At 40.0% G+C, this 25,047-nt stretch overlaps 1 protein-coding gene across 1 annotated transcript in view; it reads right to left on the reverse strand.

Annotated features, from left to right (window-relative positions):
* UTP6 (UTP6 small subunit processome component) overlaps positions 1-20,869 on the reverse strand; it is a 28,729-nt gene extending 7,860 nt beyond the window's left edge. Inside the window, exons 1-13 of the mRNA XM_007076034.3 lie at positions 20,623-20,869; positions 19,061-19,145; positions 15,539-15,580; positions 14,994-15,086; positions 13,852-13,899; positions 13,347-13,410; positions 10,967-11,085; positions 8,965-9,042; positions 8,132-8,213; positions 7,091-7,172; positions 5,822-6,006; positions 5,060-5,139; positions 4,628-4,705 (exon numbers count right to left, since the gene is read on the reverse strand). Of these exons, the coding sequence (XP_007076096.1) occupies positions 4,628-4,705; positions 5,060-5,139; positions 5,822-6,006; positions 7,091-7,172; positions 8,132-8,213; positions 8,965-9,042; positions 10,967-11,085; positions 13,347-13,410; positions 13,852-13,899; positions 14,994-15,086; positions 15,539-15,580; positions 19,061-19,145; positions 20,623-20,714 (1,128 nt within the window). The 5' untranslated portion in view covers positions 20,715-20,869. The remainder of the gene's footprint in view (positions 1-4,627; positions 4,706-5,059; positions 5,140-5,821; positions 6,007-7,090; positions 7,173-8,131; positions 8,214-8,964; positions 9,043-10,966; positions 11,086-13,346; positions 13,411-13,851; positions 13,900-14,993; positions 15,087-15,538; positions 15,581-19,060; positions 19,146-20,622) is intronic.
* Between the last annotated feature and the right edge of the window lie 4,178 nt (positions 20,870-25,047).

A 25,047-nucleotide genomic window follows, 5' to 3' on the forward strand; every position in this document is an offset into this window, starting at 1 on the left:
AGAGAGAGAGACAGAGAGAGAGACAGAGAGAGAGACAGAGAGAGAGACAGAGAATCCCAAGCAGGCTCCGTGCTGTAAGTGCAGAGCCCAACTTGGGGTTTGAACTCACAAACCATGAGATCATGGCTCATAACCGACTGAGCCACCCAGGGGCCCCAAAGCTACATCTCACTGAAGGTGATAATTTCCACAGCATTTCCACTAAGCCTTTTACCATTACTGCCAAAGGGGCATAAAGTGAACAATCTGAAATTCCTTTCATTGCCTGCTCTTATTCCTAATGGCTACCAAAAAACAGAGACGATGTTGAAAGTAGAGGGCCTAAATAACTTAGATTGAAAGTTAAGTTTTTAGGGGCACCTGGTTGGCTTAGTCAGTGGAGCTTACAACTCAGTCTTGGGATTGTCAGTTCAAGCTCCACAGTGGGTGTAGAGATTATGTATAAATAAATTTTTTTTTAAACATTTAAAAAAAAAGTAAAACTTTTAATAATATAGTTCACTATAATAAACCCCACACCCACGAAAATAGAATATAAAAATCAGTAGACAAAACCAGTATTTGTGAGGGGTGCCTGAGTGGCTCAGCTTATTCATTCAAATGGAGTTGGACACACAATAAACTAATACAATTTTTCTGAAATATATTTGACACTATGTAACAACAGTCATGGAAGTACTCCTGTCTTAAACTTGGAAATGTTACTTTAACAAATATGGGGCACCTGGGTGGCTCAGGGGTGTGAGTGTCCAACTCTGTTTCGGCTCAGGTTGTGATCTCGCGGTTAAGTGGGTTCGAGCCCACATTGGGCTCTGTGCTTGACAGCGAGGAGCCTGCTTGGGATTCTCTCTCCCTCTCTCTCAGCCCCTCCCTCACTCATGCTGTCTTTGTCTCTCTCAAAATAAATAAATAAACTTAAAAAAAAATTACTGAACAAGCAAGTAAACAGAAGGAAATCATATGTGTTCAAAATGCTTATTTTAACTATTTTAACAGGGGGGAAGAAACTTAAAACCAATTCAATTTTTAAAACTGTGGAAGAGCAAATAAAAGGCAGCATGTAATCTGCTCATTTGGCAAGCATTTTTATTGTACACTATATATGCTAGATTCAATTATCAGGAAATCAGGTATGTTCTCTACCACCCCCAGAGCCTCTAACAGGCACAGTTTGATACCTGCCATGACAGAAAAAGAATCATATGCTGTAAGAGTAAAAAGCAGAAGCACCCATCTATGGCAGCGATAAGACAGGAAACACCATTTATGCTAAGGATTAAGAAGAGGGATTTGTGAGAGAAGGCTCTCCCAACTGGCATGCACACGAGGCTGAACTGAAGAGAGAGCTTGGATACAAAAGGAAATCCAAGTTCAACATGGCTGGAGGAGTGGAATGTATACTGGAGAACTGGCAGGTGAGGCCAAGGCCATATTAGGGAGACTGACAAGCTTTATCCAAAGACCATGGGAAGCCACAGAATAATTTGATCATCGATTTTAGAAGATCATTTTGCAGAGAATAATCTGGGAAAACAATGGATGCAGAAATCAGCTAAGCATTTTAAGTTTAGAGGCAGTGTACTGAGGAACTCTCATTAAAGGCAAAGTCACCAGAGTGATGAAGTCGTAAGCTCAGGAAGGGCAGCATCAGAGATCTGGGAAGGAGAGGATGTCTGAAATAGCCAGAGTGGTGAATGACAAGATAGCAATAATGGAAAGAGAGCAGGGCTGCCAAGGCCCCTCTAAATTTACAGGGTGTGACTATCTTGCCAGCATTCAATAGCTCAAACAGCAGCAGCTGAACTCATCCAAGCCTGGGATTTTTCCCAGATGTCATAATGGGAAAACAGTACCTCACTCATGGTATAACACAGCAGGCTAGCATATAGTTTATGCATTACCTAGCTATACAGAAAAAGTATTTTCTAAAATGAACTACTGGGACCTCATCAAGATAAAAAGCTTCTCTGCACAGCGAAGGAAACAATCAGCAAAACTAAAAGGCAACCAATGGAATGAGAGAAGATATTTGCAAATGACATATCAGATAGAGTCAGTATCCAAAATCTATAAAGAACTTATCAAACTCAACACCCAAAAAACAATCCAGTGAAGAAATGGGCAAAAGACATGAATAGACACTTTTCAAAAGACATCCAGATGGCCAAGACACACGAAAAAATGCTCAACATTACTCATCATCAGGAAAATACAAATCAAAACCATAATGAGCTACCACCTCACAGCTGTCAGAATGGCTCACATTAACAACTTAGGCAACAACAGATGTTGGCGAGGATGCGGAGAAAGAGGATCTCTTTTGCATTGTTGGTGGGAATGCAAACTGGTGCAGCCTCTCTGGAAAACAGTAAGGAGGTTCTTCAAAAAATTAAAAATAGAACTACCCTACGACCCAGCAACTGCACTACTAGGTATTTATCCAAAGGACACAGATGTGCTGTTTCGAAGGGACACACGCACCCCAATGTTTATAGCAGCACTGTCGACAATAACCAAAGTATGGAAAGAGCCCAAATGTCTACCGATGGATGAATAAAGAAATGTATGTGTGTACATAGGTATGTATGTATGTATGTATGTATGTATGTTTGTATATATGTATATACATACAGACAGACACACAGACACACACACACACACACACACACACACACACACACACACACACAATGGAGTATTACTCAGTGATCAGAAAGAATGAAATCTTGCCATTTGCAACAACATGGATGGAACTAGAGAGTATTATGCAAAGCAAAATTAGAGAAAGACAAATATATCATATGACTTCACCCATATGTGGAATTTAAGATATAAAACAGATGAACACGGGGGAAGAGAAGAAAAATAATATAAAAACAGGAAGGGGACAAAACTTAAGAGACGCTTAAATACAAAGAACAAACTGAGGGTTACTGGAGGGGCTGTGGGTGGGAGGATGGCTACATGGGAAAGGGGGCACTGAGGAAGACACTTGTTGGCATGAGCGCTGGGTGTCATACATAGGGGATGAATCAATCACTGGATTCTACTCCTGAAATCATTATTGCACCATATGCTAACTTGGATGTAAATTAAAAAATAAATAAATAAAAAATAAAAACTAAATAAAAAGTATTTTGGAGGCACCTAGGTGGCTCAGTTGGTTGAGCATCAGGCTCTTGATTTCGACTCAGGTCATGATCTCACAATTCATGAGATCAAGCCCACCGTCAGGCTCTGAGCGTGGAACCTGCTTGAGGTTCTCTCTATCCCTCTCTCTACCCCTCCTCCATGTCTGCCCCCACATTCTCTCACTCTCTCTCAAAATAAATAAACATTTAAAAAGTATTTTTTTTTAATAAATTTTTTTTTAAACATTTATTTATTTTTAAGACAGAGAGAGACAGAGCATGAACGGAGGAGGGTCAGAGAGAGGAAGACACAGAATCTGAAACAGGCTCCAGGCTCCGAGCGGTCCGCACAGAGCTGGACGCGGGGCTCGAACTCACGGACCGCGAGATCATGACCTGAGCCGAAGTCGGCTGCTTAACCGACTGAGCCACCCAGGCGCCCCTAAAAAGTATTTTTTAAGGGTTGCCTGGGTAGCCTAGTCGGTTAAGCATCCGACTCCTGATTTTGGCTCAGGTCATGATCTCAAGGGTTGGTGAGTTCGAGCCCCGCGCATCGGGTTCTGTGCTGACAGTGCAGAGCCCGCTTGGAATTCTGTCTCCTCCTCTCTCTGCCCCTCCCCCGTTTGCCCTTTGTATCTTTTTCAAAAACAAAAACTCTTAAAAAGTATTTTTTAAATGTTAACGTACGAACATTTTTTTATAAGTTAACAACTTTGTGAGCTGCCAAAAACAAGGATCACTATTTTTTTTTTTTAATTTTAGAGAGAGAGAGAACACACATACACACAATGCACGCAAGAAAGAGGGAGAGGGAGAGAGAGGCAATCTTAAGCAGGCTGCATGCTCAGCACGGAACCCAAGGCCAGGCTTGATCTCACAACCCTGGGATCATGACCTGAGCCGAAATCAAGAATCGGACATCCAACTGACTGAATCACCCAGACGCTCCTCACTAACACTGTTTTAAAATCAAGTAAACAAACTCAGAAAAGTTAAGTGGTTTGCCCAAGTTGTCTAGCTAGTAAGTGACAAAACCCAATGTAGAAATACCTCAGCGCATTATCCTGGTCTCCATACCAATCCTCACCCACCCCAGAAAGTAGGCATGGGTTAACAGGTTTCTTACTAGAATGTCAGCTTCTGAAACACAGGAACACATCTAACCTCTCTTTATTTTTATCGTACCAATGCTTAATCTGGGCTAGGCAGATATTCAGGAAAGGGATGTTCAGGACAAGATGTATGGGTAAACAAAATAAACCCAAGTTGCAACTCCCTGTTCTGGCTATTTTCCACCACGTAACATTCTTTACTGTACAGATTTCATTTCCGGCATATACCAAATACCGAGCGTCAAATGTAATGTCACTCATCTTCCATACCAAACATCCAAATGGGTTTAGTCACATAACACATAACAATATATTAAAACACATGACACCATCATGAGCCAACTGGAATCAAGTACATGTTACTGGCAGTGAATGTGCCCTTACCCACTGCTTGTACTGAAATTCCGGTAGAAGTCTGAGTTCATGTGCCTTCCTGAACGCCATCATGGTTCTTTCCAGCCTCTGAAATCAGAAAAATCTCTCAGTTCGTTACAAACATCCCCACAGGGGTCTGTGGCCTCTGACAGGAACAAGTGCAACCAAGAAAAGGAACTTGAGGTAGTTTCCCTTATGATTAGACCCGCTAAACAGCACACCAAACACAGCCCAGTAACAGGGTGCTTCTTAATCAGGTGGCCGGAAAAAGGATACAGCAGGCTCAGACCTTCAGAATGACAGGTCAACCACAAGGGGAAAGAGCTTAGGTTAAGTTCTTGGAAGCTGTCCCAGGCCCCAAAGGAGCCACGTGTCTGCTCTTTTTACAGAAAACAGTCACTTTCTAGTCAGCCACTATAACCATGTAACGTAGGTCCTCACCTTCTCTCTGAGGAACTGACTGCTTGTCTTCTTGGTGAATCTTTCCAAGCAGAAGGTGATGTAACACTTCCACATGGCCTCTGGAAAAGTCAGATTATGCGGATCACATCACTAGTTCTCTCCATTTAACAGTCATCATACATCTTTCCTTTGAAGGGAAATTCCTCTGAAAAAGGTTTTAAGCTAGTCCGGTGGAAAAAACTAGTTATTCTGATTACAGCTAATCAAACATCTCAAATACTGAGTAATGACTTAGCTATAAAAAGTAAAGGGCAGCCTGTGTGGCTCAGTCGGTTAGGCATTCAACTTCGGCTCAGGTCATGATCTCATGGCTGGTTTCAGTTCAAGCCCCGCGTCGGGCTCTGCGCCGACAGCTCAGAGCCTGGAGCCTGCTTCAGATTCTGTGTCTCCCTCTCTCTGCCCCTTCCTTCCCTGTTCACGCTCTCTCTCTCAAAAATTAAACATTAACACTCCAATATATAAAATTTGGAAGCAAGTCTGTATGAAAAGAGAATTAGAGAATGACAATCTTCTGAATTATCATTTCCTATGTACCATTTCCCCCAAACGGATACCATTACTATTGAAGAAGGTCATCAAAGCTCCATCTTTGACCACCACAGAACAAGTTGGAAAGGCAGGCACACTGTAAACTAGCACAGAGAGAATCCTGAAACTGACGTTGGTAATGGGAACGGAAGCTTCGGCTTCCCATTCGTGAATACTAACTTCGACACCACCCCAAGGTTTGGTGAAGTTCACCTGTAGGGAGAGTCTTCACCGCCTCTTCATACACAGCACAGCACCTCTCCTCCTTCCGGCCCACCTCCACTGCTCTGGCTTGTTTCGTCGCAGGCTGCTCTCCTCCTGGCTGTGACTCTATCTCTAATTCTCGCCGTGCCACATAATCCCAAGTGAGAGGGTCATCTGTGTGTAGAGCCTGAAGGCTGAAAAGCAGTTCACTGGCATCAGCCCTATGACACGAAACTTAACTCAGTATCAAACAGAGTTCCCAATGCTCTAAAAATGCACCCAGGGGCACCTGGGTGCCTTAGTCGGTTGGGCAACCGACTTGGGCTCAGGTCATGATCTCACGGTTCATGAGTTCGAGCCCCATGTCGGGCTCTGTGCTGACAGCTTGGAGCCTGGAGCCTGCTTCGGATTCTGTCTCCCTTTCTCTGTACCTTCCCTGCTTACACACTGTGTCTCTCAAAAGTAAACGTTAAAAAAAAAAAAAAATTTTAAGAGTGCACTCGGGACACCCCTTTAACAATTCCATCACCAGGAGACAATTCCCCAGCAAGCCCTCCAGAGATCTTCACGCTCACTGTATAAATTTTGTCAATCAATCAGAGTTGTGGCACATTTATTAGATTTCAGAATGTTTCAGATTTCATTCACAAGTTAGCTCTCAAAGTTAAATCAACAGGTATGTGTGATGAGACAGTCCTCGAGCCCTGGAGAACCTTATATCCAGGCTCTTGATTTTCTGTAACAGAGGCAAGGAAAAAAAAAAAAAAAAGCACGACCTAAACCTCTACCAAAGCTCTGAAGGCATCCAAAGGGCAAACAAGCCAAGTTCTGTTTTATCTCCTGTGAAAGTAAGGGGTGCTACCTAAGAGTGATGTACCCACAAGGCAGGCTGCAAAAAATTCTCAAACAATATGCTCCAACATTGAAGAATAAAATAACCTACAGCAATCACTGCAAACCTTTATGAGGACCACTCTCATTCTATGGACAAAAGACATGCCAGCACAGCAGAAATATACATCTTAATATCAGCTGTACGATATGTTTGTCACTGAGTAAAGACAAACTAACTCCCAAGAGAAGCCCAGAAGTGAGTCAAACAAGTTCTCCAGAGATATTTACTTTTCTATGACTTACTATGATACAAAAGCCCTAAAACCTTGCTTTCTTCCAAGGACTTAGCACAGTGTCTTCTTTCCCTCTTTCTAAACACCCAACCTCAAACTTTTACCACAAGATCGGAAATAGACATATTCACCTTTCCACGAACTTACTTACTCATCATAAATTTCTCTTTGCAGATCTTTGGCAAAGTCAAATAGCTGTGCAATTGTAAGCAGTGACACGTGAAATTCTGCACCTAAAATTTTAAAAATTGGGAAGGGGAGTAAGACTGTCAAGTGTCATTTTACTGTAAAGAACCACTTTCTTCTACAAGAAAGTACCACTTTCTTGATGTACTAGAGCTAATTCTTTTGTATTATTTGAGAAATAGGACAAAACAGAAAAAAAAATCACCCATAGCCCCACTACACAAGCAAAGTCATTAGTGATATTTTAGAGTATTCATAAGTACTTCTTTTCTTCTAAACATCTTAAAAGCATAAAGAAATGTTCTAAATCACCTATTTCTTTCCAACTCTCCATGTGAATTAAATACTCGATAAACTTACTGAAATGTTCAAGTATACCCTAAGGGGCTATCAATGTTTTCTGAAAGAAACAGGACACTATTCCCATAGAATCTTATATACACTCTAACAGAATTTCTAACATAAATTTTCAACATTAGCTAAAGGTCTTCCTCCCTTTTAATTTTTTTAATGCTTATGTTTTAGAGAGAGAGAGAGACGGAGTATGAGTGAGGAAGGGCAGAGAGAGTGGGAGACGCAGAATCTGAGGCGGGCTCCAGGCTCCGAGCTGTCAGCACCGAGCCCGATGAAGAGCTCAAACTCACAAACTACAAGATCATGACCTGAGCTGAAGTCAGTCGCTTAACCGGCTGAGCCACCCAGGCGCCCCAGTCTTCCTCATTTTAAATAGAACATTGTGGGGTGACTGGGTAGCTCAGTCAGTTAAGCATCAAACTTCAGCTCAGATCATAATCTTGCAGTTCATGAGTTCAAGCCCCATGTCAGGCTCTGCACTATCTGCACGGATAATGCAGAGCCTGGTTGGGATTCATATTCTCTCTCTCTCTCTCTCTCTCTCTCTCTCTGCCACAACCTGCCCACACATATTTGCATTCTCTCTCTCTCAAAATAAACATAATAAATAGAATGTTGCACTTTCCATCATAAATATTCAAAACATACGTACCTTTAATTATGTTCACAGAATTTTTGTAGATAATCCGTGCCAACTCGCCCTTAAGGATTTCTTCAGGATAATCAAGATTCCCCTAAAGAGTATTATAGTAAACATAACAGATAGTGCCAGTAACTAGAAAAAGCACTAGGATAAAAATTAACAGCCCTAGACTATCTGTGCCATATGACCTCTGGCAAACCACGTCTCTCTCTGGGCCACTTCCCTCACTTGTAAAATGTGCAGCCTGAACAAGACCACTGATCTTCCCAATGTGTTCTCTCAGGCTCCTAGAGCAATAACAAGATCACATGGCTTAAGGCCTGACTCTACTTAGACCAGAGCAGGTCAGGTTTTACATGGCTTGTTTACCCTTCTGGGTAAACTTTTATTTGAATAAAAAAGTTCACAGCTGGAAACCACAATAACAGATGACAGCAAAGTTCCTTTTTCAGCTCAAACATTCTAAAACTTTTCTTTAAAATTACCGTCACCAAAAAAATTATATAAAAAGCTAGGAACCACACATTTCACAACCTTCCTCGAGCTCCTTCAACCCATTAGTATGTCATTTAATGAAACCATAAAGTATTAGGGAAACCATTTACCCTTCGATCAGTAATAAATTATTTTGAGGACTACTTCAAACAGTCCAAATGTGTATTTTTAAAGCACAGAATTCCATTTTTATTACTAAGCCCGTTTAATTAAATCAACTCTAGATTCATCTCAAAGTTTCAAAACTGGCATTAAATAAAAAATACATTTAAAAAAGTGTCTCTTATTCCTAAGAAGGCTCAAAGCACTATTAATTGTTAATGTGTGATGACATGTTCGGATCTTACCACATCCATTTTGGCCTTTTCAAATTCTTCCTTTTCCTTCCTCAGTTTCTCAGTATGCATCAGCTCCATCCTAAAGTACTACACAAGGGAAATTATAAACTGAAAATCTTTGGAAATATATATTTTTTTAATTGGAAATATATAAGATGCCATTTTTTACCCATAAATATCAGATCTGTGAAAGTCTGGGGATAGCGTGATATTTTTTGTTATGAAACTAGATGACACTGACAAGAAGGGAGTTCCTTGTGATGGTAGAACAGCTCTGCATTTTGATTGTGGTGGTGGTTACACAAATCTACACATGTAAAAAAAAAAAATGACAGAGAACCAACCATATGCACACATTAGACCAATGTCAATTTCCTGATTTTAATATATGTATTATAATTTCATAAAATTAACCATCAGGAGGTGCCTGGGTGGCTCAGTCGGTTGAGGGACTAACTCTTGATTTCAGCTCAGGTCATGATGTCACAGTTGTGGGATCGAGCCCTGTGTTGGGCTCTATGCTGACAATGCAGAGCCTGCTTGGGATTCTCTCTCCCCCTCGCTCTCTGCCCCTCCCCCACTTGCATTCTCTCTCAAAATAAATAAATGTGAAAAAAAAGTTTTATAAATTTCTTAAAGTTTATTTATATTTTGAAGGAAAGAGAGACAGCGTGAGCGAGAGAGGGGGACACAGAATCCGAAGCAGGCTCCAGGCTCTGAGCTGTCAGCACAGAGCCCAACACAGGGCTCAAACTCCCGAGCGGTGAGATCATGACCTAAGCCAAAGGTGGACTCTTAAACTGACTGAGCCACCCAGGCACCCTCTAATTTACTTTGAAAAAGAATAAGCAATAAACCTATTTCTATTTTTGGAAATACCAGTTTGAGTATTTAGGAAAACTTCCAAAAAACATAAACAATACTTCCATAAAATAACCTTACAACGGCAGGGAGGAGTGATACTTATTGTTTCTCAATCAAAATACTACAGGTAGCAAAGGGATATCGAAAAGAATATGAAAACAAGGGAAGAAATGCTGAGCTGCAATATAAAACATCATTAAAGAACTACAAGACCAAAAATCACTAGTTAGGACAACTACAGAACCTACAAGCATAAAGACCCAAATCGGGGTGCCTGGGTGGCTCAGTCAGTTAAGCATCTGACTTTGGCTCAGGTCATGATCTAGTGGTTCGTGAGTTCAAGCCCCGTGTTGGGTTCTGTGCTGACAGCTCAGAGCCTGGAGCCTGCTTCAGATTCTGTGTCTCCCTTTCTCTCTACCCCTCTCCTGCTAGCGCTCTGTATCTCTCTCAAAAATAAACATAAAAAAAAATAATAATAATTAAAAAAAAAAAAGACCCACATCTTTTTCCATCAAATAAGGCTTCATCTTCAATTGAAGACAAGACAGTAGTTTCTCCCTTATCCTGACAAATACCTCAAAAAAGGGCAGCTTCTAATAATACACCATTTTTATCACTTGCTTTTTTCTTAATTGAAAGTCTGGCCATCACTGTTCTAGTGCCTCCCTCTAAGGCGTTAAGTCCAGCAAGAGGGGAAGGAGGGATGTATCTCAAGAAAAAAGAGACAATAAGAATAAGTGGGGAAAAATGAAGAGAAGCCAAAAGAAGAAGATAGAAAAAGAGAGAGAAAGGAAGGAGAGAAAGAAGATAAGAAGTAGGGAAGGTAGATGCAAGGGAAAAAACAACAAAGGTATAAAGATGGCTGAACCCTGGCCCCACAACGAAAATAGGTAGGGTCCAGTTCCCCACCCCTCCCAACCATAATGGGCAGTAAGAGTTCTAATATCTCACTAACAACCTGCAAGATGCACACGGTCAACACCTAATACTGGCCAAGAAACAGCTTCGCCACTCTCCTTTTCCAGCAGCTCCTCTACTTATCCCTAGCCTCCACAAATGCAAGTCTTTTTAACTTAATCAAGAATGTAAGTCTACAGAGGACCAAAACTGAGACATCACTCTTTCACCTTACAGGTACACAACTCACTTCTTGATAAAGTTTTGGGCACTCTGGATGAAAGCGCAGAGCTCGAAGAAATAGTTGTCTTGCACTTTCTGAAGATAAGCGATCTTCCATTTCCCATTTGGCTGCCATAATCCACAAAGCTATATAAATAAAAAACATCAGACTTCATTTCAATAAATCAATCAAGTCAGACTAAAAAAAAAAGATCAATGCTCCAATTTTAATACTCAAAGAATTTTTTTTAATCTTCCCAAAAGAGGAAAGGGATGGAGAGAGGGAATTTCAATGGTTATTTGTAAAGTATTGCTGCTTTACCTAAAATTAGAGTATTCTGGGGCACCTGGGTGGCTCAGTGTGTTAAGTATCCGAGTATTGATTTCAGCTCAGGTCATGATCTCACAGTCCATGGGTTCAAGCCCCGTGTCAGGCTCTGAGCTAATAGCACAGAGCCTGCTTGGGATTCTCTCTCTCCCTTGTCTCTCTGCCCCTCCCGCATGCTTATGTGTACTCTCTCTCTCAAAATAAACTTTAAATAAAATAAAAATAAATAAATAAAAATTAGAATATTCTGAAGCGAAGAGGTAAATGATAACATCTGTGGGTACGTATGTGCCTCATTCAATCTAAGATCAACATCACTATAAGTCACATATAAACTTTAGAACTATAAAAATACTGGAAGAAATTGTGCATCTTAGAATCAATGAAATAAAAATATTTCACTCTTTTTCTTTATTTAAGTAGCTTATAATTTCTTTTGAATGGCTCAACATTAAAAATAAAATTTTTATCACACCTGTTGGGAATAAAGGCTTTAAAAACAAAAACCTTTGTCTTTCTACACAGGAAATCAACGTCGAGTTAACATTCCAGCTATTTCCCTAGAAACTTAATAAAAGTCAGCTATGTTACCAGACAAGACTGCCTTCGGTAAAAATGACTCATGGTTAGTAACCACGTCTGGACTAGAAGGGTTATTAATGAGAGAGCATGACTGCTTTGGGCTTTCCTGAGCATGTGACTCCTGAAATTGAGCACAGTCCTTTCTAGGATCCCTGGAAGCTGTGCCCATCCACAGGACTTCTAAATCAGAGCTGTTCCTCCACCCATTCACATGGTCTCATTCCCTCACACCTGAACTGTCATCTTGGGGACCAAGGACTGGCCTCCAAATTGCTAAGAGTACTCTACTAAAGACTCTCACCTAATGCTGTATCCTCTGGTGAATTAACTGGTGCCAAATGTGGCCTATCTTAGCCTGTGTAGCGTGAACCTGGTTGAGCCTAATACTTGAGAATAGGCACTGGAGTACCTCCCCTATAAGATTATGTGCTATTTCACACAGTATTCACAAGAGACGTCTTTCTCTTACAAAACATGAGTACCTAATATGTGCCAGGCACTCTTGCAAAATCTGAGTTAACATTTTCCCCTTTAAGTTTTTAAGTTTTCCCCTCTAAGTGCCCCTTAAATGTGAATACATCCAAATAGAATGCCTCTCAAAGGACCAAAGAGTTTCTTTTATCATCATCTAAAAAGAAACTTAGTGGGGTGCCAGGCTGGCTCAGTCAGTAGAGCAGGTGACTCTTGATCTCTGGGTCATGAGTTCAAGTCTCATGTTGCATACAGAACTTTTTTTTAAACTTTTAATGTTTATTTATTATTTTTTTTTTTTAACGTTTATTTATTTTTGAGACAGAGAGAGACAGAGCATGAACAGGGGAGGGGCAGAGAGAGAGGGAGACACAGAACCGAAACAGGCTCCAGGCTCTGAGCTGTCAGCACAGAGCCCGACGCGGGGCTTGAACTCACAGACCGCGAGATCATGACCTGAGCCGAAGTCAGACACTTAACCGACCAAGCCACCCAGGCGCCCCTAATGTTTATTTTTGAGAGAAAGTGGGAGAGGGGCAGAGAGAGGGAGACAGAGGATCCCAAAAAGGCTACACACTTGACAGCAGAGATCGATATGGGGCTTAAACTCACAAACCATGAGATCATGACCTGGGTCAAGGTCGGAGGTTTAACGTACTGAGCCAACCAGACGCCCTACACAGAGCATATTTTTAAAAATAACAATAAAATAAAGTAAAACATACTTTAAAAATAAATGAATAAAATACTTTTTAACATAAATAAATAAATAGTAAGTAAATAAATAAGTAAATAAAAAAGAAATTTAGTCCTTCTTGCCCACAGGTACAATACTCAACACAATAAATGATACACAATATACAGGGATGAACTAAGAGGCAGCTATTCAGAAACCAGAACTGCTGAGGCCTAGTACCTATGCTCAAGTTCTCACACTAATTTCTTTTAGGTTTATGAAGCAAAATAAATGCCAAAATAGCTTGAGTCTACACAAAAGGTAGAAGAACTGACAAGGATCTCACCATACCTGGCTTGTTTGAATGAATGGCCAACATGGCAGAAAATACCTTGCTAAGTTGAGCTTTGGTGGCCTGTAAGAGAGAAAAAGCAATTCTACTTCCTATACGCTGAACTCATTATTAGTCATCTCTAAGTGATCTGTACTGTTTCCTTACCAACTCAAAATCCAATGGGGCAAGATATGCTCTTGTAGGGACATAGAAACAAATATAGACACACTCATAGTTTTTTCTACCTAAACCACTACATGCAAACATTCTAAGTATCTAAACAAATCTAACTTTACTAAATAAATACACACAACAAAGATCATCTTCTGACTTAGAAACCATTTATATAGTCTTCAGATATGCAAATGTTGTTACACTGAAGTTCAGCCTTCTTGGAGTCTTTTCTGATTTACTAACCCCACAACTTTGGAGCAAACATGGAGTTCAGTACTCAAGCACGGAGCTTAAAAGGCAGACTTACTAAAAGAACAAGGAAGCAAGACACAACTGCGCAATACTCACCCATTTCTTACAAAAGACTATATAGGATAGCCAAAGTTGAACATCATCCTGCAAGAAAAGCAATGTAGTAAGCTGCTCGAATTTGAACTTAATACATAATACACTTTTGCACTAATTAACTTTTTTTAGAAAGAGACGGAGATTTCAGGAAAGCCAATGTGTTACACATTGCTCAGCCTATTAGGCTGTTACTCACTGAGGTCTTAGATCTCTTAAATGTGTTAACTCCATCTGGCCACCCGTTCTCACCTACCATGCTCCAAGACAAAATTTGTTGTCTATCCAATTTGCTCAATGCGGTTTTGTTTTCATTTCTTTAATGTGTATTTATATTTAATGGTAGGGGGAGAGGGGGAGGGGCAGCGGCGGAGGGGGCCAGGAGACAGAGGATCCAAAGCAGGCTCCATGCTGATAGCAGAGAGCCTGATGTGAGGCTCGAATTCACGAACCGCAAGATCATGACCTGAGCTGAAGTCAAACATTTAACCAACTGAGCCACCTAGGCGCCCTTTGTTTTCTTTTTAAAAATATTTTATTTATTTTTGAGAGAGAAGAACAGGGGAAGGGCGGAGAGAGAGAAAGAGAGAATGTGAATTCAAAGCAGGCTCCATGCTATCAGCACACAGCCTGACATGGGCTCAAACTCACAAACCGCAAGATTATAACCTGAATTATGCTTAACAGACAGAGCCATCTAGGCGCCCCTTGCTCAATGCAGTTCTTAAATGGTCTCAATCAGGGGTAGCAACCCCAAATTTGTCATTCCCAGGATCTAAAGTACTCCCAGTCCCAGAGCCCAACTTGAAGAACATCAAGTTAGTAAGGTGCTGCCCCTACTCTAACCATTTATCTTCCACCTCCAAGTCTTCAGTGTTCTTCACTTAGAGATTTATCCATACATCCCAAATTTCTAATCCTTAACCATGTATCAAATCCACCTTTTTCAGTACCATCCTCAAAGAAGAACTATAAGGTAATGAGATCAATTTTCTTCACGGTTTGATAAGTGGTTTCAAATAATACCATTATTAGGTTAAATATTGAGACACCCAAGAATAAACAATACATTTGAATACTGAAACATAATACATATAATACGTATCTTTATATCTCTTACAATTAAAGATGCTCTGATCACTTACTTTCCATTTTGCTGAAGCACGCCGGAAGACACCTTGTACCCGGTGTACAATAGAATTCTCAATCTCATCCTTCTTAAATGAATACCCGATGCGCTTAAAGGTGACATTAAAAAAAAAAAAAAAAAAAAAAGCCTCAATTTAATCACATTTATCCATAACAACATTCCTACTTGATCTTAAACTGTACTGATAGGGGTGCCTAGATGGCTCAGTCAGTTGGGCGTCTGACTCTCGATTTCCGCTCAGGTCATCATCTAACGGTTGGTTGAAATCAAGCCTCGCATCAGGCTATGTGCTGACAGTGCAGAGCCTCCTTAGATTCTCTTTCCCTCTCTCTCTGCCCTTTCCCACTTGCGTGCACTCTCTCTAAATAAATAAGTACTTTTAAAAAGGTGCTGATAAAGAAAACAAATGATTACAAACATCCATTATGAACACAGCACCACACAATTTATCAGTGCCAACTGCTTCCCAAACCCAAGTTCTAGCTATAGAGCCACACTACCTAATCTAAATTTTTTCCAATTTCCAGAATATCTACTTACAGTTCTTCTTCTCTGAATCAACTCCAAAAGATTAATTTCATACTATGGAAGAAAAACATATAAGAGAAAAAAAAATTTATAACCTTTTAAATTATAACCTTTTAATTTATAAACCTTAATTTATAACAGGAACTGCATTTAATTAAAATCATAAAGTAAATAAAAATCAAGAATATAAAACAAGATTGGGGCAGCTTGTCAGCTCAGCCGGTAAAGCATGCAACTCTTGATCTTTGGGTCATGACTTCAAGCCCCACGCTGGGCATAGAGCTTACTTTAAAAAAAATTTTTTTTTAAAAAAGACTATAAAAGAAGATAATATTCTATCAAGCATAATTTGTAGTAAATGTCTGTTAAAAGTCAGTGATAATTCACCTTACATCTACAAAACTCATAAATCCATGTTAGCAAGCATATAAACATCTTAGATGCAAAGAAAGTATGTTTCTAAAATCATAATATTTCTAAGATTTGGGGCTCCTGGCTGGTTTAGTTGGAAGAGCACACAACTCTTGATCTCAGGGTCATGAGTTCAAGCCCCACGTTGGGAATAGACATTATTTAAATAAATAAACAAACTTTAAAAAAAAGAAAAGAAAAACTTAAAAAAAAAAGACATAAGGTTCATAATATCAGACTTTCTAGTCTACAACAGCATGTTCCAACTTTGAGTAAATTAACCATGCAAAAATGTTAGCTTAACATAAGCAAATGAAAGACACAGTTGTGCCTAATTGGTTCTCCCTACCCTACCCTCTGAAGGACCACTTAAAACCTCTTAAGGTTCTCTAAAAACCACTACTATTCAATTCCTCTCTAAGCCTCAGTTTGAAGACTGTTAGAGACACAAAACTTAAGGCTTCACAAGATTCTATGCTTCATTTTACAAGTGCTTTATGAAATATTCAAGCACACAGAACACCCAAGCAGCTATTACACAGCTACATCAAAGCCTACATTTTATTAAACTTGCTTCAAAGTCTTTACAAATAAAACATTTCAAGTAAAGGTGAAGTTCCCTATGTATCATGTCTAATTCCACTCTTTTCCCTCCCCAGAAAAAATGACTATCTTGACTATTTATCATTCTTAAGCAAAACTTTGGATTTTATTATAATGCTTTCTTGAATGCTTTTGTGTGTTTTTTTTTAATACTTATTTATTTTTGAGAGAGAGAGAGAGAGAGAGAGAGAGAGAGAGAGAGAATGAGAGCATGAGCAGGTGCCTGGTGGCTCAGTCAGTTAAGTGTTCGACTTTGGCTCAGGTCATGATCTCGTGGTTTGTGAGTTCAAGCCCTACATCGGGCTCTGTGCTGACAGCTCAGAGCCTGGAGCCTGCTTCGGATTCTGTGTCTCCTTCTCTCTCTGCCCCTCCCCTGCTCATGCTCTGTCTCAGTCTCTCAAAAAATAAATAAACGTTAAAAAAAAATTAATAAGGCTAACATTCTTTTCATAAGTTGATCAGTGAATGGTGTTTCCTCTTTGTGAATTGCATGTTCATATTTTTGTTGTTTTTATCCTTCATAGTTGTCATTTTCTTCTGAATCTGTAGTTCTTTAGATATTCTAGATTCAAAATATATGTGCTGCGGGGCACCTGGGTGGCTCAGTCGGTTAAGCGTCCAACTCTTGATTTCAGCTCAGGTCATGATCTCTTGGTTTGTGAGATTGAGCCTCGCATTGGGCTCTGCACTGTCAGTGCAGATTCTCTCTCCCCCCTCCCTCTCTGCCCCTACCCTACTTGCTCTCTCTCTCAAAATAAATAAACTTAAAAAAAAAAAAAGTGTCTATATATGTGTGTGCGTGTGTGTGTGTATACACATATATTTATGTACCGAAATTATTTTCTCCATTTTGTGGCTTGTCTTTTTACATTGTGGCACCTTTTTTGCACAGAAGTGTTTATTTTAAACATGGCCAAATCAATCTTCTTGTCATTGTGCTTTCATAGTCTCATTTAAGAAAACCTCTCCTGGGGCGCCTGGGTGGCGCAGTTGGTTAAGCGTCCGACTTCAGCCAGGTCACGATCTCGCCGTCTGTGAGTTCGAGCCCCGCGTCAGGCTCTGGGCTGATGGCTCGGAGCCTGGAGCCTGTTTCCGATTCTGTGTCTCCCTCTCTCTCTGCCCCTCCCCCGTTCATGCTCTGTCTCTCTCTGTCCCAAAAATAAATAAAACACGTTGAAAAAAAAAAATTAAAAAAAAAAAAAAAAAAAGAAAACCTCTTCTACTCAAAGTCATTCTTTCATATTTCTTGTAGAGATACAAAGTTTTCCCCAAATTTACCTTTTCCATTCAGAAGGATTTTCACTTTGCTTATTATATGAGAGGGGTCTAATTTTATTTCCTCAATGCAGACAACCAGAACCTCACTGATTTAAAATGCCACTTACGTCTTATAGCAAGTTTATATGGTTGTGACAGTTGTGTGCACAGGGCGGGGATGTGAGTGAAAGTATGTACGTGTGGGAGTGTGTGTGTGTTTAATTTACTTATTTCAGTTATGGCCTCTAAAATTAATCAACCTAATCCACAGGTACCTCTTCAAATATTTGAAGAGTGGAATTATCTGCCACTTCTCAGGTCTCCTTAAGGTTAAATGTGTCTATTTGTATTCTTTCAATGATTCTTCCTAGAACAAGGTTTCCATCCTGGCTGCCTTTTAACTAACCTTTCCAAGTCCTTCTTAAAATGCAGTCTCGAGCCTCATACAATCCTCCAGACACTGTCTGTTAAGTGCAAAACACCTTTTTCCAAACTAACATCTTCTGAATGGCTACTGTTTGCAGTGTTCTTTGCTCAGCTAACTTACTCATCACTCTACTTTTGTTAATATGGTCCATTATTTTTTTTCTTTTGTCCTTTTCCAAGTTTATTCCTGAAGTATAGTTGACACACAGCAATCCACCATGAGCTCCCAAACCTCTTCCAAGTACAAGATTCCTAGCCAGGTCTCATTTGTTCACCTGTTGTTGTTTTTCCAATCTAAACTCAGAAAACCTCCAGTCTTATAATATTACGTCTTACCACTGGGTCCAGATCTTGTTATCTAACATATTAGCTATTCTCCTCCACCTGAAAATTGGTCTAGCATGTAAACTTTAGATTCACTCAAATCTCCCATTCATTTATAGTACTGAAGAATTTGCAGTATCCCTCTAAGGTAGCAGACTTACAGACACATAAATATTAACTTTCCAACCATCTACCATCATCAACCTCACTCTCCTTTATTTCTCCCCACAAGAAATAGTATGTCAATTCTCTTGCTTAAATCCTAATACACAGTATCTTTGGCAGTATCTGGTCTACTAACTCCATAGAAGGAAAAAAGAAAATTTCAGTTTGCCAAGGACTAAAGCCTTAGTGGGGCAACGTTATTCCCAGACCACTTCTATTCCTGTTCAAAAATTACCCGTTTAATCATCAATTCTAGAATTTTGCAAAAAACACTGAATCAAGCTCACCATTCTAGAATTGATTTAAAATTTGTGAGGGGATTAAAACGTAGTGAACTTATCCACTTACTTGAACATAATTGATGAAATCTTCCTTAAAAAGAGCTCTTCGCTGTATTTTGTATTCCAGATCTGAAGCCTTCTTAATGATAGCCCTGAGGAGAAAGCCATTTAAGATATAACAGTTGAAAAAAGCATAAGTTAAATAATTTTGGAGTTTTAAGTTTATTTTAATATATTTAAAACATAATATATATATTTAAACATTTCCAAAACCTGAAATTCCCAAATTATCCTTCATAAGCAAGTTTTCTCTTACCTGATTACTTCTGTGTGCTTAGGGTGTGTGCATCAGGATTTTTTTTAAATGTTTATTTATGAGAGAGAGAGAGACAGAGTGTGAGCAGGGGAGGGGCAGAGAGGGAGACACAGAATCCGAAGCAGGCTCCTGACTCTGAGCCGTCAGCACAGTCTGACAGGGGACTTGAACTCACAAACCGTGAGATCATGACCTGAGCTGAAGTCGGATGCTCAACCAAGCCACCCAGGCGCCCAGTATTTTAAAATTTTCATGAAAATCATCTTAGTCAGCTGCCAGGACCATTGACATTCCCACCAGCAAAACAAATAATGTTAAGTACTTTACATTATTTGTATGTGATATTAGTAAAGATTTCTTTCCCTCCAAATTCTGGTCACTTGGGTTTTAATAATAACCAAGTATCTTTTTTAAATTCCTTACTTCCGAGTTTTCCAACACTCAAACTAGGAAAAAAAAAAAAAAAAAACACCTAGATTGTCTCTACTGTCTCTATCTAGAAAGGTTTATTAACAGTACAAAGGACTCATGGGAAAGGATTGACTGTATTTAGCTAAAGAGAAAACATAACATGTGTATGTTAAGAGAATTTAATGCAAGATGTACGAGGTCAATTACTGTCTCTAGTTAATGGTAATAGTAACATTTACTGAACACGCACTGATAGTCCACACTGCTGGAACACCTGGGTGGCTCAGTCAGTTAAGCAGTGGACTCTTGATTTTGGCCCAGGTCATAATCTCACGGTTCTTGGGTTAGAGCCTGGCATCAGAACCTCTTGGGATCCTCTTCCACTCTCTCTCTGCCCTTCCCCCTATTCTCTCAAAAATAAACATTAAAGAAAAATTTTTTGAGTCCACACTATGCTGCATTTCACTAACAAAGGTTTACTTTAAGGCCCCCATAGTCACATTACTACATTCCCAGCCATTGTAAAATGCAGCAACAGTCACAGAAAACCACTAAAAAATATTAGGCTTAATTGTAACAAATTACTGAATGCCAACCTCGTGCCGGACGTTGTTGGCTAAACCCTGGGGTAGAATACAAAATTGAATTAAATGGTCCCCATCTTCAAGTCTTATTAGAAAGATTTATCTCTTGGCATCCACTGCAGTTTGCATCTCTAGAGCAGTACAAACAGACCACCGTGCAACGAATGAGAAATTCTGGGAGTCAACAAAATCTGAAAATGGGCTTCTGCCATGTTACAAAAAATAAACACAACTAGATGCTCCGGCACCCCTGCCCCCCCAGGCTCCCCCCTCCCTTCAGCCCGCCCCAGCTCTTCCACTTCCTCAGCTCTTTCTCACTTAATCTCCGCATGACTGAACAATCCAATACGCTCCAGCTGTTCCAATTCGGGGAGTCGATCTTCTATGCGTTCCTGAATTATCTCCGCCATGAGGTCACAACTCTACAGCCCACCGGCGAGCCTCTCGACCGCCAACACGCGCACGAAGCGGCCACCATCTATTCCGGAGACCTAGCCCTAGCGTTCGCACGTGCTGACGTAACGTGCGCCCTAGGTCCCGCCTTTTCCGCTTCCGCCGCCTCCGCCGTCGGAGACCGCCCTCCCGCCCTTGCGGCGGCTGTCACCTCTCCGAGGCAGACTGTGGGGCTTCCGCGGAGCACCCCTCCGGCTCGGGAGGATTCACGTGAACTGGAGTGGAGGGGCGGGGCCAGAGTGGGGGCGGGGCTAGACGCGCCCTGGGCTAAACGTGGGCGGGGGTTCGAGAGAGCGCCTCCCAGTGTCTAGAGGGGTTACCTGAAAGGAGTGCAACTCGTTTCTGCAGAATACTGTCTCCTTGTATTCTATTGCGGTCCCATGTCTTCGCTTTCCAGTAGTAAATGTTTCAAAAAGTCAGTAATGAAAAGCGTAGGGAAACTGACCAGATATCCATAACACTATAGCTTTGCTTTCGGCTAGGTTAGTAAACCAGTGTGATAACACCGGTTTTTCACCTGCCAATTAGAATCTCTAATTGGCTGATTAATTTTAAAATAGGAAGACCTTTTCATTATTTAAACAATTATTCTGCCTTTATAGACAAGATCTTTTCAAAAACACATGGCCCTGGGTGGGTATCAGAAAGTACATATATTTTTTAGAAAAGGGGAGCTTGGTATTGAAAAGTTTGGGAGTTACGAAACTAAATCAGTAAGGTATGGACCCTCCTTAAACCATTGCCCAAGGAAGTTAGTTAGCATTTCTAAGGGAACCATCAGACAACCCAGCTTGGAAGCAACATTGTTGGTATAATTGCTAAACCTAAAATAATAACTACATGAATCAGTTCTTTTTAAGTCTGGAAGATGGTTAAAAAACCAAAGCAGGAGTTCTTGCTAGACCTGTTTATTTCAACGTTTGCATTAGCACCTTGTGATTTATGAAAGGGAATAAGCTTAACAGGTAACCATGTTCCGCCTTTGTGCCTTTCCTGTTTTTTTTTTTTTCCTTTCACACTTTACCCCACTGGTCTCAGAAGTGAGGCAAAGGTTGGCTTCAGCTTCATTTCTTGATCCCTCAGCTTTAAGACACGAGAGAGGGGAAGAAACTCAGGGATGTAAAATAAAGATGAAATTTCCTTGTAACAGAAAAATCCCCAGTCTGTGTTAGGAGTGAGAGTAGGAATGTCACTAGATAGTACACTCCAAATGGGTAGGGAATGTTTGCTTTGTTCACTAAGACATCTGGGAGCTTACAACAGTGCCTAGAAAATAATAAGTGCTCAATTAAAAAATGCCTGAGAAAATAACAAAAGGCATTTGCTAAATTTATTTAGGACCAAGGGGCTCAGCCAGCTGAGAGACTTTAATCTTTCATTTCAAGGCTAATTTGATAGATACCTATGATTTTCAAATCAACTATACTCTCCTCCCTTATTTTCAAATTTAGCATCTATGTTTATGTTGTTCTAAGAATTATTATAATAATATTGGCAAAGCCTTCTTTTATTTCCTCTACATCTCAATATAATAGCTATCTCTTATCTACTGCTTCTATGTACCCAATCACTATGTGTGCTAAGTTCCTTATGTATTAACTCACTCTGATCACAAATATTTTTTTTTAATTTTTTTTAAGGTTTTATTTATTTTTGAGACAGAGAGAGACAGAGCATGAACGGGGGAGGGGCAGAGAGAAAGGGAGACACAGAATCGGAAGCAGGCTCCAGGCTCTGAGCCATCAGCCCAGAGCCCGACGCGGGGCTCGAACTCACGGACCGCGAGATCATGACCTGAGCTGAAGTCGGACGCTTAACCGACTGAGCCACCCAGGCGCCCCTGATCACAAATATTTTTAAATATCAACTCAAAGAGCTCTTGAAAAGGTAAAAAAAAAAAACAAACAAAAAAACACACCTGCTAGAGGAAGCCCAGTACAGGCAGAAGAAATTGTGTTTGAATAATGTCCATTGAGTCTCAGAATCCTTAGCTGAGCACACCTTCTAGTTAAGAAACCCTAAGGCCAGAGAAAAAGTGCTCTTGAGTCTGGAGCTCTAAGGTGCGCCTTGGAAAGCTTGACATTTCTTTTATTCTTTCATTTGATCTTTAAAACTCACCATGGATGTCAGATTGATTAACAGGCACTAACTGGGAGGGGGCACAGGAGAGCCCTCTGAATGTTGGAAGTGTTCTATACCTGGCTGATCTGGGTTGTCATTATACATATGCATGGATATGTGAATATGTAGAAATCTATCCATTGAGATACATACTTAAGATTTGTACACTTTATGAAAGTTACACTTTAAAAGAAAACATTAATGAGCAGACCCTCTCTTTGAGGATATCATTCTCTTCAAAAGCTTCAATTATCATTTGTATATATGTGGCAGGGTCAAAATATTGAAACACAAATGATCAAAGCCCTCTCCCTCTGCAAAGGAGTCCATACAAATTTTACATTCTAGCCCACAATGTATTATTATTCATTTTATTTTTTAATTTTTTTGTTCACAATTTCTTTTTTTTAAGATTTTATCTTTTTAAGTAATCTCCACACCCAATGTGGGGGTCGAACTCACAACCCTGAGATCAAGAGCCACATGCTCTACTGACTGAGCCAGCCAGGCACCCTTAATATTTGTTTTAATATAAACTTTCGTGATTTTTTTCCAGATTGTCATGTAAGATTAATTTCAGAAAGGTGTATGCTACTCACCTCATGCTGGAGAAACATTTGACCTCATTACAGTGCTTATGAGCCAGTTTGGAAAATAGAGAAGAGGCTGTCTCACTTAGGGTCCCAAGACAATGTCTTAAGGACTCTGACAAATGAACAGTAGCCAGAGTTTGCAGATCAAGTTAAATCATCTATTCTTGTCCCCAAAGGAACGCTCTCTTTTTTTTTCCCATTATTATTATGATGATGGTCATTATTATTAGGTAAAGAGAGGTACCTAATGTCAGTGATAATGAGAGGTGTGACACCTGGAATCCCATCCCCCTACTTTGTTCGAAGTCCCCTGCCTGCTTCTCCCCGCACAGAGCTCTGGGTAGACTTCAAAGTCAAGCTGAAGTGATAGACACAGACTGGTCTTTGATGCCTAAGAACATCGGAGCCCTCAATTTCATGTGAATGCAAAGCATCTGTACTTTTCAAACCTTTCATGTTATCTCACGTTGCTAACAACAAAAGCTGAAAAGTTTGAGGTGACACACATTACACACATTAAAATATTTGGAACCAGGAACTTTTCATTTCTTTTTCTATTATATATAGCTTCTTTTACTTTGCAAACCACACTGGATAGTAAATTACTTCTGGCACGCAGCCTTGTCAGCTTGCCAAGTTTCAACTGGAGCAAGTTTTTACAGCCGGGCTAATAAGCCCTGAAAATTAGGAGGTAAGTATAATGGAAATAATGACATAGTCTTTAACTGCAGGAGCATAGAATGACAACGTGAGATTCTAATAGAGTCTACTTTGAAAAGTTTTTTTTTTTTTTATTCTAATGAAATCTTTTTTTTTTAATTTTAGGTTATTCTAGTTCAAAACACATGTAAATGGAAAGAGTTTCTTTTAATTGGTGAACAGCATTTTTGTGGGTTTTTTCTTGTGGCTTAGTTATTGCTTTTTGCAAACTTGAAAAAAAAAGAATAACAAAAAGAAAACCAAGAATATGGTAGTTTGGGGATAGCAACGTACTATTAAAACAAACTGACATCTTGGAAAAACATGTTCTGAAATGATTGGCTTCCAGGATGGGGCTTGGCGATTGTGTATGAGTACATTTCATCAAAGCCATAGCTGATTAGGTACGTCAACTTTTTTTTCAGTTTGCCCCCACTCCAGATAGAAACCCACTCCCTGCTGAAGTAACTCCCAGGTCTTTATCGAACAAAGCTTCAAAAAATTGAGAGTGAATATCACACTTAATTTTTTATCACTGAAAGAAATAGTATCTGTTCTGAGGTAAATATCCATTTCCCTCAATTTAATTCTCACATCCAGTTTTGCTCACAATTTACAAGTTGATGAGGAAATTTTTTTACCCTTCTCATTTTGCCCTCCAATTAGACCTGAACTGATTAGCCTCAGCACCTCATGATCTGTCCCAAATTGTTTAAGCAAAGAAGAGGTTTAGAGTTCTGTGTGTGTGTGTGTGTGTGTGTGTGTGTGTGTGTGTACGTGTGTGTGTTTAACTATACTAAAATAATATGGCCTTGCTCCAGAAATGCCAGCTTTCTTATAGTTCCCCACCATACCACGCATGCTATTTTATACTTCT

The sequence above is a fragment of the Panthera tigris genome, chromosome E1 (genome assembly GCF_018350195.1).
Source record: "Panthera tigris isolate Pti1 chromosome E1, P.tigris_Pti1_mat1.1, whole genome shotgun sequence".
NCBI classification, from domain to species: Eukaryota; Metazoa; Chordata; class Mammalia; order Carnivora; family Felidae; genus Panthera; species Panthera tigris.